General features: G+C 41.3%; 1 protein-coding gene across 2 annotated transcripts in view; it reads right to left on the reverse strand.

The window, feature by feature from the left end:
• The window catches only part of LOC121277404 (protein WWC2-like), a 251,113-nt gene that overhangs the window by 5,862 nt on the left and 233,064 nt on the right, over nucleotides 1-12,187 (reverse strand). For both annotated transcript variants that reach the window (XM_041186832.1, XM_041186831.1), the window contains exons 18-22: nucleotides 11,502-11,679; nucleotides 10,186-10,350; nucleotides 7,208-7,300; nucleotides 5,372-5,611; nucleotides 80-207 (exon numbers count right to left, since the gene is read on the reverse strand). In XM_041186832.1, coding sequence (XP_041042766.1) covers nucleotides 80-207; nucleotides 5,372-5,611; nucleotides 7,208-7,300; nucleotides 10,186-10,350; nucleotides 11,502-11,679 — 804 coding nt within the window. The remainder of the gene's footprint in view (nucleotides 1-79; nucleotides 208-5,371; nucleotides 5,612-7,207; nucleotides 7,301-10,185; nucleotides 10,351-11,501; nucleotides 11,680-12,187) is intronic.

Below are 12,187 nucleotides of genomic sequence, written 5' to 3' on the forward strand. Positions count from 1 at the left end.
TAGTACTCTTCTTTTAACTCTTCTTCTAACTGTGAACCGTTTTCATATGTGGAATGGAGGAGCAAAAAGAGATTCTGACCTGAATGACTGGACCTGCAGTGGCATCTTCTGGCTCTGCTCTCGTAGCCTGCACACCTCCTTTGAGGCCTTTCTCATCAGCTTCTCAGCCCTCCACTCCTGCTTTTGTTCTTCTTTTGTTTGTTCAGCCTGGATAAAGCACATTTATTGTACAAAGGTCTAATTTACCAAATATTTGCAACATGGTTGTTAGGTTCATAAACCCTCCCATTACACTGTCCATCTGTCCTTATAGAATTTCCAAAGTTGCCAATATATGACCAATTTCGATAAAGATGTGAAGGTGTCTTAAATTGCTATCAGTCAAAACCTAACTTGAAAAGAAAGAAAATTCCTTAGAGCAGTAGTGTTTAGTGTGGTTTAAATTTATGTGAGGTAAAAATGGATACTCATCAGCTACTCCTCGGCCCAGATTTTGCAGCAGTGATGATAGCAAAACTGTTGGTGACCACTGCCATTACTCCACTGGAACTGACAGCAACTCCTGGAGTCCGCGCATTCGCAGTTAAACATAAGTTGCTGTCAGTGATTCTCCGCTTCTCCAGAGGGTGCATTGCTGAGGCTCCCCCAGACTGCAATCAATTAGTAATTAATGAACTGATGAGAACTTCCACTCTTATGCTCTTAGCCTCTCTGTAAAAGCCCTTGAAAGAAAATTAAACCTTGAATGAGGTGTAACTAAATTTTTAACAGTGGAATAAGCCCACAATTATTATTGAACAGCCTCACTGGCCCTGAAAGAATAATTTTATATTTGCCGAATGTCAAATTTCTCCACTGTGATAGAAAATTCCACATTTTTAAAATAATTGTTGTTTTTAACATTTGTTTATGATACTTTGGCTTCTATCTCAATCCCATGTGTATGTCCCAATTATTTATTTTGTTACATAAAATTTAAAATTAAGAACAAAATGTTTCAGTGGTTTTTACTTATTGCTTTGCTAGGCAGATAAAGACCAAGATAAAAACAAAAAAACTGCGGATGCTGGAAATCCAAAACAAAAACAGAATTACCTGGAAAAACTCAGCAGGTCTGGCAGCATCGGCGGAGAAGAAAAGAGTTGACGTTTCGAGTCCTCATGACCCTTCGACAGAACTGTCGAAGACAACAGTTCTGTCGAAGGGTCATGAGGACTCGAAACGTCAACTCTTTTCTTCTCCGCCGATGCTGCCAGACCTGCTGAGTTTTTCCAGGTAATTCAGATAAAGACCAAGGTTCATCTAGTTCACTTTCTTCCAACCTGGCAGTCACATTATGCAACAATAATGGAGTTGTTGTTTGACATAGTGATCAATCACTGTCAATTAAGTTACAGTAGATCCAGGGGAAGACCTCAGTGGTGAAGAGCTTTGAGTTGGCGATTGGCCCACGCAGCTGGCCCTCTTAAGTATACTACATTTACCAAGTCAGAAGTGTGATGGAATACTCCTCACTTGTCTGGATGAGTGCAGCTTCAATAACATTCAAGAAGCTTGACAACACCCATTACAAAGCAGCCCACTTGATTGGCACCCCATCCACAAACATTCACTCCCTCCATCACCGATGCACAGTAGCAGCAGTGTGTACCATCCTCAAGATGCACTGCAGGAACTCACCAGGCCTCCATAGACAGCACCTTCCAAACCCACAACCACTACCATCTAGAAGGACAAGGGCAGCAGATAGATGGGAGCACCACCACCTGGAAGTTCCACTCCAAGTCACTCGCCATCCTGACTTGGAAATATATCACCGTTCCTTCATTGTCGCTGGGTCAAAATCCTGGAACTCCCTCCCTAATAGCACTGTGGGTGTACCTACACCGCATGGACTGCAGCAGTTCAAGAAGGCATCACCTTCTCAAGGGAAATTAGGGATAGGCAATAAATGCTGGCCTAGCCAGTGATGCACATAACCCATGAATTAATAATAAAAATATTTGATTTATCAAAAGTGTTTTATCAAAAGTTGGAGGTCCTTGGACAAATAGAAGATTCAAACTAAATTGACAATGAGAAAAAGGGGCAATGACAAATCTCAGGCTATTAATACAACAGATAAAAAAGAGACTTACAGAGACTATAGGCTGTAGGGAATGTGTGGTCAGATCGTACGTTGGAAGTGGTGGTTGCGCGCACAGAATCTGGGGGCATGCCCACCTCCAATTTGTGGGAAAGCCCAGCAGTCATTTAACAGCTGGCTAACTGTTCATTAGCTTCAAGAGGGACTTCAGTCCTCAGCAGCATGAAGTCCCACCTTAGAGAGCTGCTGGCCAATCAGAGGCTGGCAGCTCTAAAGTACCAGCAATACCACTGGGGGTGATGGCCACTACCAGTAGTGCAGCAAGGCCTGCAGGAAGGTGTTCTGTGCTGGAGCCAGGACTGGAGATAAGTCTGGGGTCTCACCAAGGCCAGCTGGCAGGCCTCCGCGAGTAGTGCAGGGAGCCATTAAGGAGGCACTCTGCGGCCTCTTGCCCACCACTAGTCCATACAGTGAAAGTTGCCAGGCTGGATGCTTGGCATGGGCCTTTCCTGCCCTGCCACTAATTAAATCCCTGTGGTGGAAGGCTGAGACCCTTAAGGTGCCATTAATTGGCACTTAAGGGCCCCAACTGGCCCACAGGCAGGCCTCCCCCATGATAGGCGGTGGGCACATGCCCATGGCATTTAGAGTCCCCATCCCACCTGCTAGCCCATCATCAGGATGCTGTAATATCCAGCCCGCGAAGACTAGAAAAACTGTGGCTCATGTCAATGAAGGTTAGGAGATCTCATAGAAGTGTGCATAATTATCAGAGGTTTTGACAAAGTAAATTGGTTAAAACTGTTTTCATTGGTCAGTGAGTTGTAGTCGGTGAACAGAGGGTGTATAGTTAATATCATCACCAAAAGAATGAAAGGAGAGGTCACAGAGGGTTGTTAGTACATGGAATGCTCTACCTGAAACAATGGTAAAAAAAAAAAATCCAAAATGCCTTTTAAAAGGGCATTCAATAAAAATTTGACAAGGAAAAACTTTAAAAGGTACTGGGAAAAAGCAGGAGAATGGGACTGAAATGGAAACTCCAATGGAGACACAAGGAGAAACATTTTCACACAGCGGGTGGTTAAGATCTGGAATGCACTGCCTGAAAGTGTGGTGGAGGAAGGTTCAATCAAGGCATTCAAGAAGGAATTGGATTATTATCTGAAAAGGAAGAATGTGCAGGGTTACGGGGAGAAGGTGGAGGAGTGGCACTAGGTGAATTGCTCATTCAAAGAGCCAGCACAGATCTGATGGGCTGAATGGCCTCCTTCTGTGCTGTAATGATTTTGTAAAATGATAGCACTCTTAAAAAGCCAGAACTGGCACATAGGCTGTGCTGTTAAATTTAGTGACTGAGATTAACAAATCCCCTGAATCACAATACACAGCAGGGAGGAAATTTGTGGGGAAACTGGCTATAGATATGTAAGAGTAAATGAGGACTGGCAAGGTACTACAGAAATGGAAGCAAGCAAATGCAATAGCTATCTTTAAAAAGGCTGGGGTGGGGGAGAAATCTGACTTGAGCAACTATTGGTATTCGTGGGTTAAAATAATGAACCACACCCAAGGAGTCAGTTGGATAAGTATTTATACAGCAATTGCTTCCTAAAGAATAGAACATGGCCTTAGGGGAATATCTAGCTAAACCAATTCCTTGAATATCAACATTAAAGTAAATAGTGAGGCCTCCTACGGTACTATTTATTTGGACATTCAGAAATATTCTAAAATGAAATCACATGAAAGAATAATGAAATTAAATACAACTGAACTCAGGATAGAATGTGTAACTGTTTAAAACATGGCTTAAACAAAGAAAAGAGAATGAGTTAGAGATAGGTAACCTTGTGGCATAGGTAGGCAATTGGTTGGGAGATAGGAGACAGAAAGTAGGGATAAACGGAACATTTTCTGATTGGCAGAGTGTGATGAATGGTGTTCCCCAGGATCTCTACTGGCACTAGAAGGAAAATAGAGTTGTACATCCAAGTTTGCAGGTGGCCCAAAGATATGAGCAGCAAGTTACAAAGGGACATAGACAAACTAAGTGAATGGGAAAATCCATGACAGATGAATTTCAATGTGGGGAGGTGTGAGATCAACCATGGTTCAACCACCATGGATTCAAGAAAGACAAATCAGAATATATTTGTACTAGCGAGAGGTTAGGACCTACGGAGAAGCAAAGGAATTTAGATGACCTTGGAGAGTATTCTGCACAGATCGAGCAGAATGATACCGTGGCTTAAAGGGCTCAAATGTGAGGACAGATTGCATAAACATGGGTTGTATTCCCTTGAATTTAGAAGGTTGATGTCTTTAAAATGAAAAAGGGATTCAGTAAGGTAAATACAGAAAAAATACGCTCATGGGTGAAATTGGGAATTAGAATCGGAGCCAAGCTCTTTAAGCAGGGAAATCAGAAAGCACTATTTCACGCAAAAGGTAGTGGAAATCTGGAACTCTCTCTCCTAAATTGTTGTGAGGTGGGCCAATTTTCAAGAATGAGATTGATAGATGTGTGTTAGTTAAGGGTACCAAGTGATACGGACTGTAGGCTTTGAGGTACAGATCAACCATGATCTAAATGAATGGCTGAACAGGGTCAAGGAACTTAAGGACCTTATGTTCCTAAGATATGTAGGGACACAAATTGGATCTCATTTCTCCTGCTTTACGGGAATAAAGTAGCCACAATGAGGGCAGACTTTGGGGATCAACAATATGTTGACCTTAAATTGGTGACCCTAGCAGCCACCTAAAGCAAGTGCAAAGTTCCTTACATATACATTCTTCAGTGGCCACAATGACCTAAGCAGTTGCTGCCACCTACAAGTCAGAACCATAGACCTCCACAACTGCAACACCCCTCTCCAACCCCCACCCTGCCCAAATCCCCAGCCCACTTTCCACTCCACCCCTACACCTTTTTGGCATTTACCTTTGAATCACTGGCTTCAGGTCTTCAATTTGGGATATTAACCTATTGCAGTAGTTCCTGCTATTAAAAAGTAGGAATAATATAATTCCACATAGTTGCAATACTGATCTTCAGTCACTAGATGTTGGTATTGCTCTTTGTAGATATATTATTTAATGATTTTTCAGAAGTGCTTAAAGGATTTTATAGTTCATTTTTAATAAGCCGATCAGAGTCAGTACCAGACAACTGGATACAGAATTAGACATCAAGGTAGAGACAAAACAATCAGATTAAAAAGGGGTCATCACAGCATATTTTGTTACACTTGTGAAGCTTATATGTTGCAGAATATGTACCTGTTTTTCTGCTTGTTTTAAAAGCTTCTGGAACCTGTCATCCTCCAGCACCCATGTGGGCAGTTCTGTCTCCCCCTTAGCTTTCACCTCCTCCAACCTATTTTTCAGTTCCCTGAGCACTTGTAGCTCATCATTCAAACGACTATGCCACGTCAGTGTTGCTTGAAGATCCAGCTCCAAGTCGAGAGAGGTGCGGATGGGGTGCTCTGCAGTTCTTCTCACAACCGGTTGGCAGAGGGTCTGTGTCGGGACATCAAAGCAAACTCACACAGATCGAATAAAGGATTTAAAATGATTTTGGAACACTCAGTCCCCTAATTTCTAGCTTGCAGACACTGGTCATTCAACACATCCAGCTCATTCCATTGCTCAGCCTGTTTCAGGTCCTGCACAAATCATTTTTGTGTTTATCTCATATAAATTTCTAATCTGTACTCCTGCCCTTTGTGAAGCTGGAATCTTTTTCTGAATTTTTTTTGACTGTTTAACAGAGTGGCATTCTCTGCATTACTCCACAAGTTAAGACTCTTTAAGGGGTTGCAATTAGCTAAGAACCCCACTTTGTCAAGAAATGAGTGTGGTCTCCCAGTAGGGACTCTTGGGCTGCACATGTTGGAAATCAGAGATGCTCTGACCATGATTTTCTATCCATATGGGAAATCATAGGCAGTGCACCATCTTTTCTAATATGTGCAACCTGTGTGATGTATGATCTCCCCAGCGTGAATATCCATTCATAAAATTAGCACTCTGATGCTGAAATTGTTGCTTCTTTGTCTCATCTAGTCATTATATCCCTTGTATTTCCTTCTTCCCATACTAAATGTATCTGTACAGATCCACTGTTGCCTTCATGATTGTAAAGATGTGGATCATGATTCCCCCTCCACACACATATTATTTTCCCAGTGCGAAACGACGGAACTTCCTTCACTTACTTTCAGTGTTTCCAATAATCTGAAACCCGGAACTGTTTCTTTAGACTCACTAACCCCCATGTCCTTTTGTAACTACAGTAACCAAAACTGAACATCCTTGTTTGACATGTTACCTCCTTAATACTGTTTAAAGAGGATCAAAATTACCTTATTGGCTTTAAATTCTATGGATCTATTTTAACTCTCCAACACTGCATTTCCCTTAGCAATTACTGCTGATGTGTCAACAAATTCAAAGCTTTGGGAGCTATTCATTGAAAGCAATTACATCTGTTAGGAGCTGATATTGTTATATTGATTATTGGAAAATAAATAGGGGCACAGGCAACCTATGAAATCTATGAATTTCTGGTAAATTATAATAAGCAAAATATCATGAAGACAGCAGATTGAGCACCAATATATCAAATTCCCAATATGTCCTTTCATTGTGCCAAGAGAGCAGAATTGTAAAATGATCCTCGTTGAACTATTTTTAGTGTATTAATCATATTGATTTACTATGTAAAAGTACCAAATATACCCAATGTTTTAGACATTTAATCTATAATCAAACTGATAACCCTACTGTGCAATTGTATACACTGTTGAACATAAGAATTAAAAGTGTGATTGCGGATGCACCTATTCAAAGTTTGAAACCGTTAAATCATTCAGAACATGCCCCCAGTCCCACTATTTTACCCATTACAACTCCAACATATTTTGCAGCCATGCCGAGCATGATATTACAATGACTGTCTTCAGGCAGCTCACAGGCTGGTTACAATCCAGATCCCATTCTTCTATGGCAGAATATGTTGGCACAATCCCAAAGAACTTTCCTAATAATTTTCTGAGGTAAGATTTACTCTTTCCAATAATATGCACATTTTTGCGAATTATTAATAAGACATACCCTTTTAACTCGCAAGCTTCGCCGTTCCATGGCATTACGCACGAAAGGCGACCTTTTGGCTAATGTTGAGCTGTCACTGTCACTTCGATTCAACTGTTGATGGAGAAAACAAAGGGTGTTAAAGCAAAAAATGTAGCCTACACCCACAGTGAATGATGTTCAAATATACATACTGTAGGTGTTAGCATCAAGCACTTCCAACTCAGGTATAACAAAGACCTGAAGTAGAGTAAAGATTCCTCTATTCTGTCCTAAAAATGGACCTTCAGTCCTTTGATGAATGTACCAGACATACTTTTGGTCTCAGAGAGTGAATCTGCCACTTTATTCCTGGACAGCTTTGTGTTTTACATCCATGTCTGATAGGAGCTACATAAAGATTTCCCAACTCATTTCATGTGCAAACTTGACAGTCAGCAGCAAAACAAGACTTTCATCTCAACGTTCTGGGCTGGATTCAAAAGGCCTCAGGGGTGAAAGGACAGCGTGTTAACTGGTTGCAACAACCCATTCCCAAAACAAACTTGTAAGCATCTATTATTATGCAAAGTTCTTCTTTGTGCATTAATCATATAATACGGATGAATTTTCTGAATGGCTGCACAAAATTTTCAAATGTAACTCATATTTCAGGCATCTAATAGGTCCTCTATAGTCAAGCTAATCATCCTATTATGGAATTGTAAACATTGTTGAAGCATAAGGATTAAAAATGTGATTGTGGACGCACCAATTCAAAGTTTAATACTGTCAAATCCCTCAGAACCTTCACAGCATTCCCCCAGTCCCATTATTATGACCAGTACAATCATAGCACATTTTGCAGCTGTAGCTAGGATGATATTGCAAGAATTCCCTTCCCTGATTACACTTTTGTCTTAATTCTGACTCTACCATAAACTCTCAGAATCAGAGTGCAGAAGAGGCCCTTCAGCCCATCGAGTCTGCATCGGCACTTGAAAAACACCTGACCTACCTACCTAATCCCATTTACCGGCACTTGGCCCATAGCCTTGAATGTCATGCTGCTGGCTGCACAATTGTGGTCTGTATTCAGTGCTGCTCCCTGTTGATAGTGCCATAATAATGAAGAACAAGGAGGTAAAACAGCATCTGTTTATTCCTTTGATCTACTCAGGGATGTTGAACCACAAGTTCACTGGTAAAAATAAGCTAAGGAAACACGTTAAAAGTCATCCTGAGGAAGTTTGAGATTGTAAGTGACAGTGAATGGTTTCAGGGATGTGGGACTTCAGTTAAGTGGACAGCATGGAGAATCTGGCTTCTTCTCTTTGGAGCAGTGATGATTAGGGTGTGGTTTAATAGAGGAGTTCAAAATCATTAAGGATTCTGTCAGAGCAAATAAAGAGAAACTGTTTCCAGCGGCAGACAGGTTGGTAACCAAAGGACAAAGATTTAAAGTAATTGGTAATGGGGGGAATTTTTTTTTTATGCTGCAAGTTGTTATGATTTGGAGTGCATTGTGTGAAAGGATGGATAAGCAGATTCAATAATAACTTTCAAAAAGGAACTGGATAAATACTCGAGCAGGAAAAATTGGCAGGGCTGTGGAGAAAGTGCTGAAGAATTGAACTAATTGGACAGTTTTCTCAAACAGCTGGCACAGGCTTGATGGTCTGAATGTCCTCATTCTGTGTTGTGTTAGAATCATACCTCTCAAGACTGAAATTTTCCTTTACAAAATGGAAATACCTGGAATGATCTGGTTATCTGGATGCTAACCTGGGATTTTTTTTTTAAAGTCTTAAGTTCACCTTGGAACTGTCTTGTAAGCAGGCCTCTTCCAAGAAATCACCTGACCAAATGGTACTTGAGAAAGAGTTATTTGTTTGTGTTGAACTGCAAAGCACTTCATGAAAAGCTGGGAGACAAAAAAGGCAGTCACATGGGAGAGAGAGAAATAAAACTTAAGTTGTGAACCTGCTGGTTTGGAAGGCAGTTGTTGGAGAACAAGTTGAGGAAAGAAGGCCATCTTGACAGGCTCCGTCTCTCTAACTTGCCTAAAATAGAGTGTGGCTATCAACCTGTAGCCAGAGAACCCTCATCTGAGCGTAACCAGTCTGTACTTGGACCTGCAAAGCTAAGACCAGTGGTGAGAATGTCCAGGCATCCACCGCGACCAGTGGCCTGTCTTCACACGAGAGAACTCCAGGTCAACAGTGTTGAGATCCTGTGGATTTTATCCTTTATTCTATAATGCCCATCCTCCAAAGCCCATCTTTGCAGAGAGACTCTATCTGTTTGTCCTTTGTCTGTCTGTGTGTCTGTCTGTGTGCGTGTTGGGGGAATTCTTTAGGAAGAGATAGATAGTTATACTTCCTAATTACAATTGTGTTATAACCAGTACTTGCAACTTGATAAAAGAAATTTTGTTTTAAAATAAATGAATCATTCTGAGTTTTTGAAAGAAGCCAGGTCAGACTCTTTTCTTCTGGGAACTAGAGGTTTAGGTACACAACTGGCCATTTTGGTGAGAAAATTAAACATTTAAATGAATGGTACAGCCTGTGGAGTAGTGGGGCTTAATAATTCGCACACTCCTCCCATCCCGGTCATAACAGTTTTATAATTTTATGATTCGACAGTGTTTAAATGGGAGAAACACAGCATGAGTTTGGTATGTAGGTCTAAACAAATTCATACTTGCCAGTAAAAGGATGCTGAGATCACTTTCATAATATGCACATCTGCATGTACACATACTAGGGCCCATTCTACAAACACATGCTCCTGTCATGGAGATACTCACACAGGGAACATGTTACAGGGAAGCACAGGCATGCAGCTTATACATTCTATCCATGATGGAAGGAAAATTATGTGCTATGGCCCTGTGACATAACGCCCTTGTTGCTGGAAGCAAAGGTTCATAGATTTTACAAACATATATAGAAAATATTGTGTATGAAACAAACAATTGTGAATTGCTATCAATACAATTAAGTAGAGTTTCTTACCCTGCAAATGTACTGATTTCTTTCTCCTGGAGAAAAGGTTTGGGATCTTACAATCATACTGTTCCTCACAAAATGCTTTTGCCTATTGTTCAGGTTGGTCCTGTCCTTAGGCCTGACAGCCACACACTCCATCACAGCCTCCTCCGTGTTCATTTCCTTGTCAACCTGTGCACATCAGGTGCAAACATTCTGTCAGCTGCTGCTGTATGAGAACTGCTCACAGGGTTGTTCACCAAACATTAATGTTTACTCGGAGCAAGCCCAACACTGTGAGATAAATAGAGCAGTGCGACTAACTCAGAAAGAGCCTTGGCCACCATAAAGAGACAGTTTCCCTGGATTCCACTTGGACCAACAGAGCAAGGCAGCAATATAAATAGCTGCCTTTGGTAGTGTTGGTGCCACTTAGCCAGACCACACAGGTCAGCAGATTGTCACAGCATTGGCCTAGACCTTTCCCAGGGCAGGTTTGCACAAAGTTATTACACAGTCGCTTGAAGAAGAAGCAGTTTTGTAATATAAATGCATCAAGTTATTCACTAGAGACTTACAATCAAAACCATTAAAACATGATGACAAGGCATTGCTAGTGTAAAAAGCAGGGATGCTGGATAGTCTAATGAAATCTTGATGTAATTGGCACCTATGCTGATACCTGTCTTCTAAATGGTATGTGTACCAAGAGTATGGGCATATCTAGTGTGAAAAAACTTGCTTATGTCAAATAGATTTAAATGTCTTGACCTGCATTTCATTCAAGATTTACTCATTTAACTCCACAAACAACTTATCAGCCAGCTGGACGTTCCACTTACTCAAACAGACAAGAGCTCCAATAGCCCAGGCTTGCCGGCTACTGCAAGAGCTTCAATTTATATGTATCTCCCCCAAGCACTGCGCTCCCCCACCCCTTAACTGTACAATTGCAACTTTTCTGTCATTCTATAGTAAAGTACAAACAGGTTTACATTTTTGTCATTGTATCAGGGGCAAGAAAGAATAAGTTCACAGCCAACACTCTGAGTCCCTGGAGATATAAACAAAAAATTGCGGATGCTGGAAATCCAAAACAAAAACAGAAACATAAATACCTGGAAAAACTCAGCAGGTCTGGCAGCATCGGCGGAGAAGAGCACAGTTGACCCCTCGAGTCCTCATGACCCCTCATGGCGTCAACTGTGCTCTACTCCGCCGATGCTGCCAGACCTGCTGAGTTTTTCCAGGTATTTCTGATGCTGAGTTCCCAAACTGTTTGAGCACTGCACAGAATTGGGTTCCCTTTTTAAATGGAGGTGGTTAACGGTAAACATTCCTACCAGAGTTTGCAGCACTATGTGTGACTCCATCACATCACTTCTTTCTTCATCACTCATACTCTGGGGAATTTCTTGCAATTCAACTAGTTCCACAGCATCCTCTTCCACCTCTGCCTCTTTGCCAATGCCCTTTCCTTCTTCCTGTGCCTCAGCAGTATCTTCCACTAGCATCTCCAGCCTGCATTTAGCAATAAGTTATAAAAGTCATACAGGGTTTGATCTGTTTTTTTTGTCACCTTTTGTCAAGATTCAAGGTCAGATAGGATATGCGGATGAATGACTGAAGAACAGGGGTAGGTAAATGTGATTAGAACTATTTTCTCGTGTTGAGGGTAAACAATGACATGGACTACTTGGACTGAACTCCCTGTTTCTGTGCTGTAACTTCTCTGTTTTACTGCATGTATGCAGTTGGAGAAAAAAGACCAAAGTCCATCCAGTTTGCCTTTATGCATCTTGGCAGCTGCATGATACAATAATAATGGAGTTGCTGATTAATCATTGCTGCTTATAACATGGCCTATAAGCCACTGACAGCCCACCCTCTCTCTCCCTGTGACACCTGCTGCTCTCTATGGCTGTACTATTGGGTTGCTCAGCTGTAGCTATCATCAGAGCTGAGACTTGTTGCCATTACCATTTTTTCCTCTTGTCAACCAATAATACTAAAAGAAAGAAACCTATTA

Source organism: Carcharodon carcharias, chromosome 4, assembly GCF_017639515.1.
Source record: "Carcharodon carcharias isolate sCarCar2 chromosome 4, sCarCar2.pri, whole genome shotgun sequence".
NCBI classification, from domain to species: domain Eukaryota; kingdom Metazoa; phylum Chordata; class Chondrichthyes; order Lamniformes; family Lamnidae; genus Carcharodon; species Carcharodon carcharias.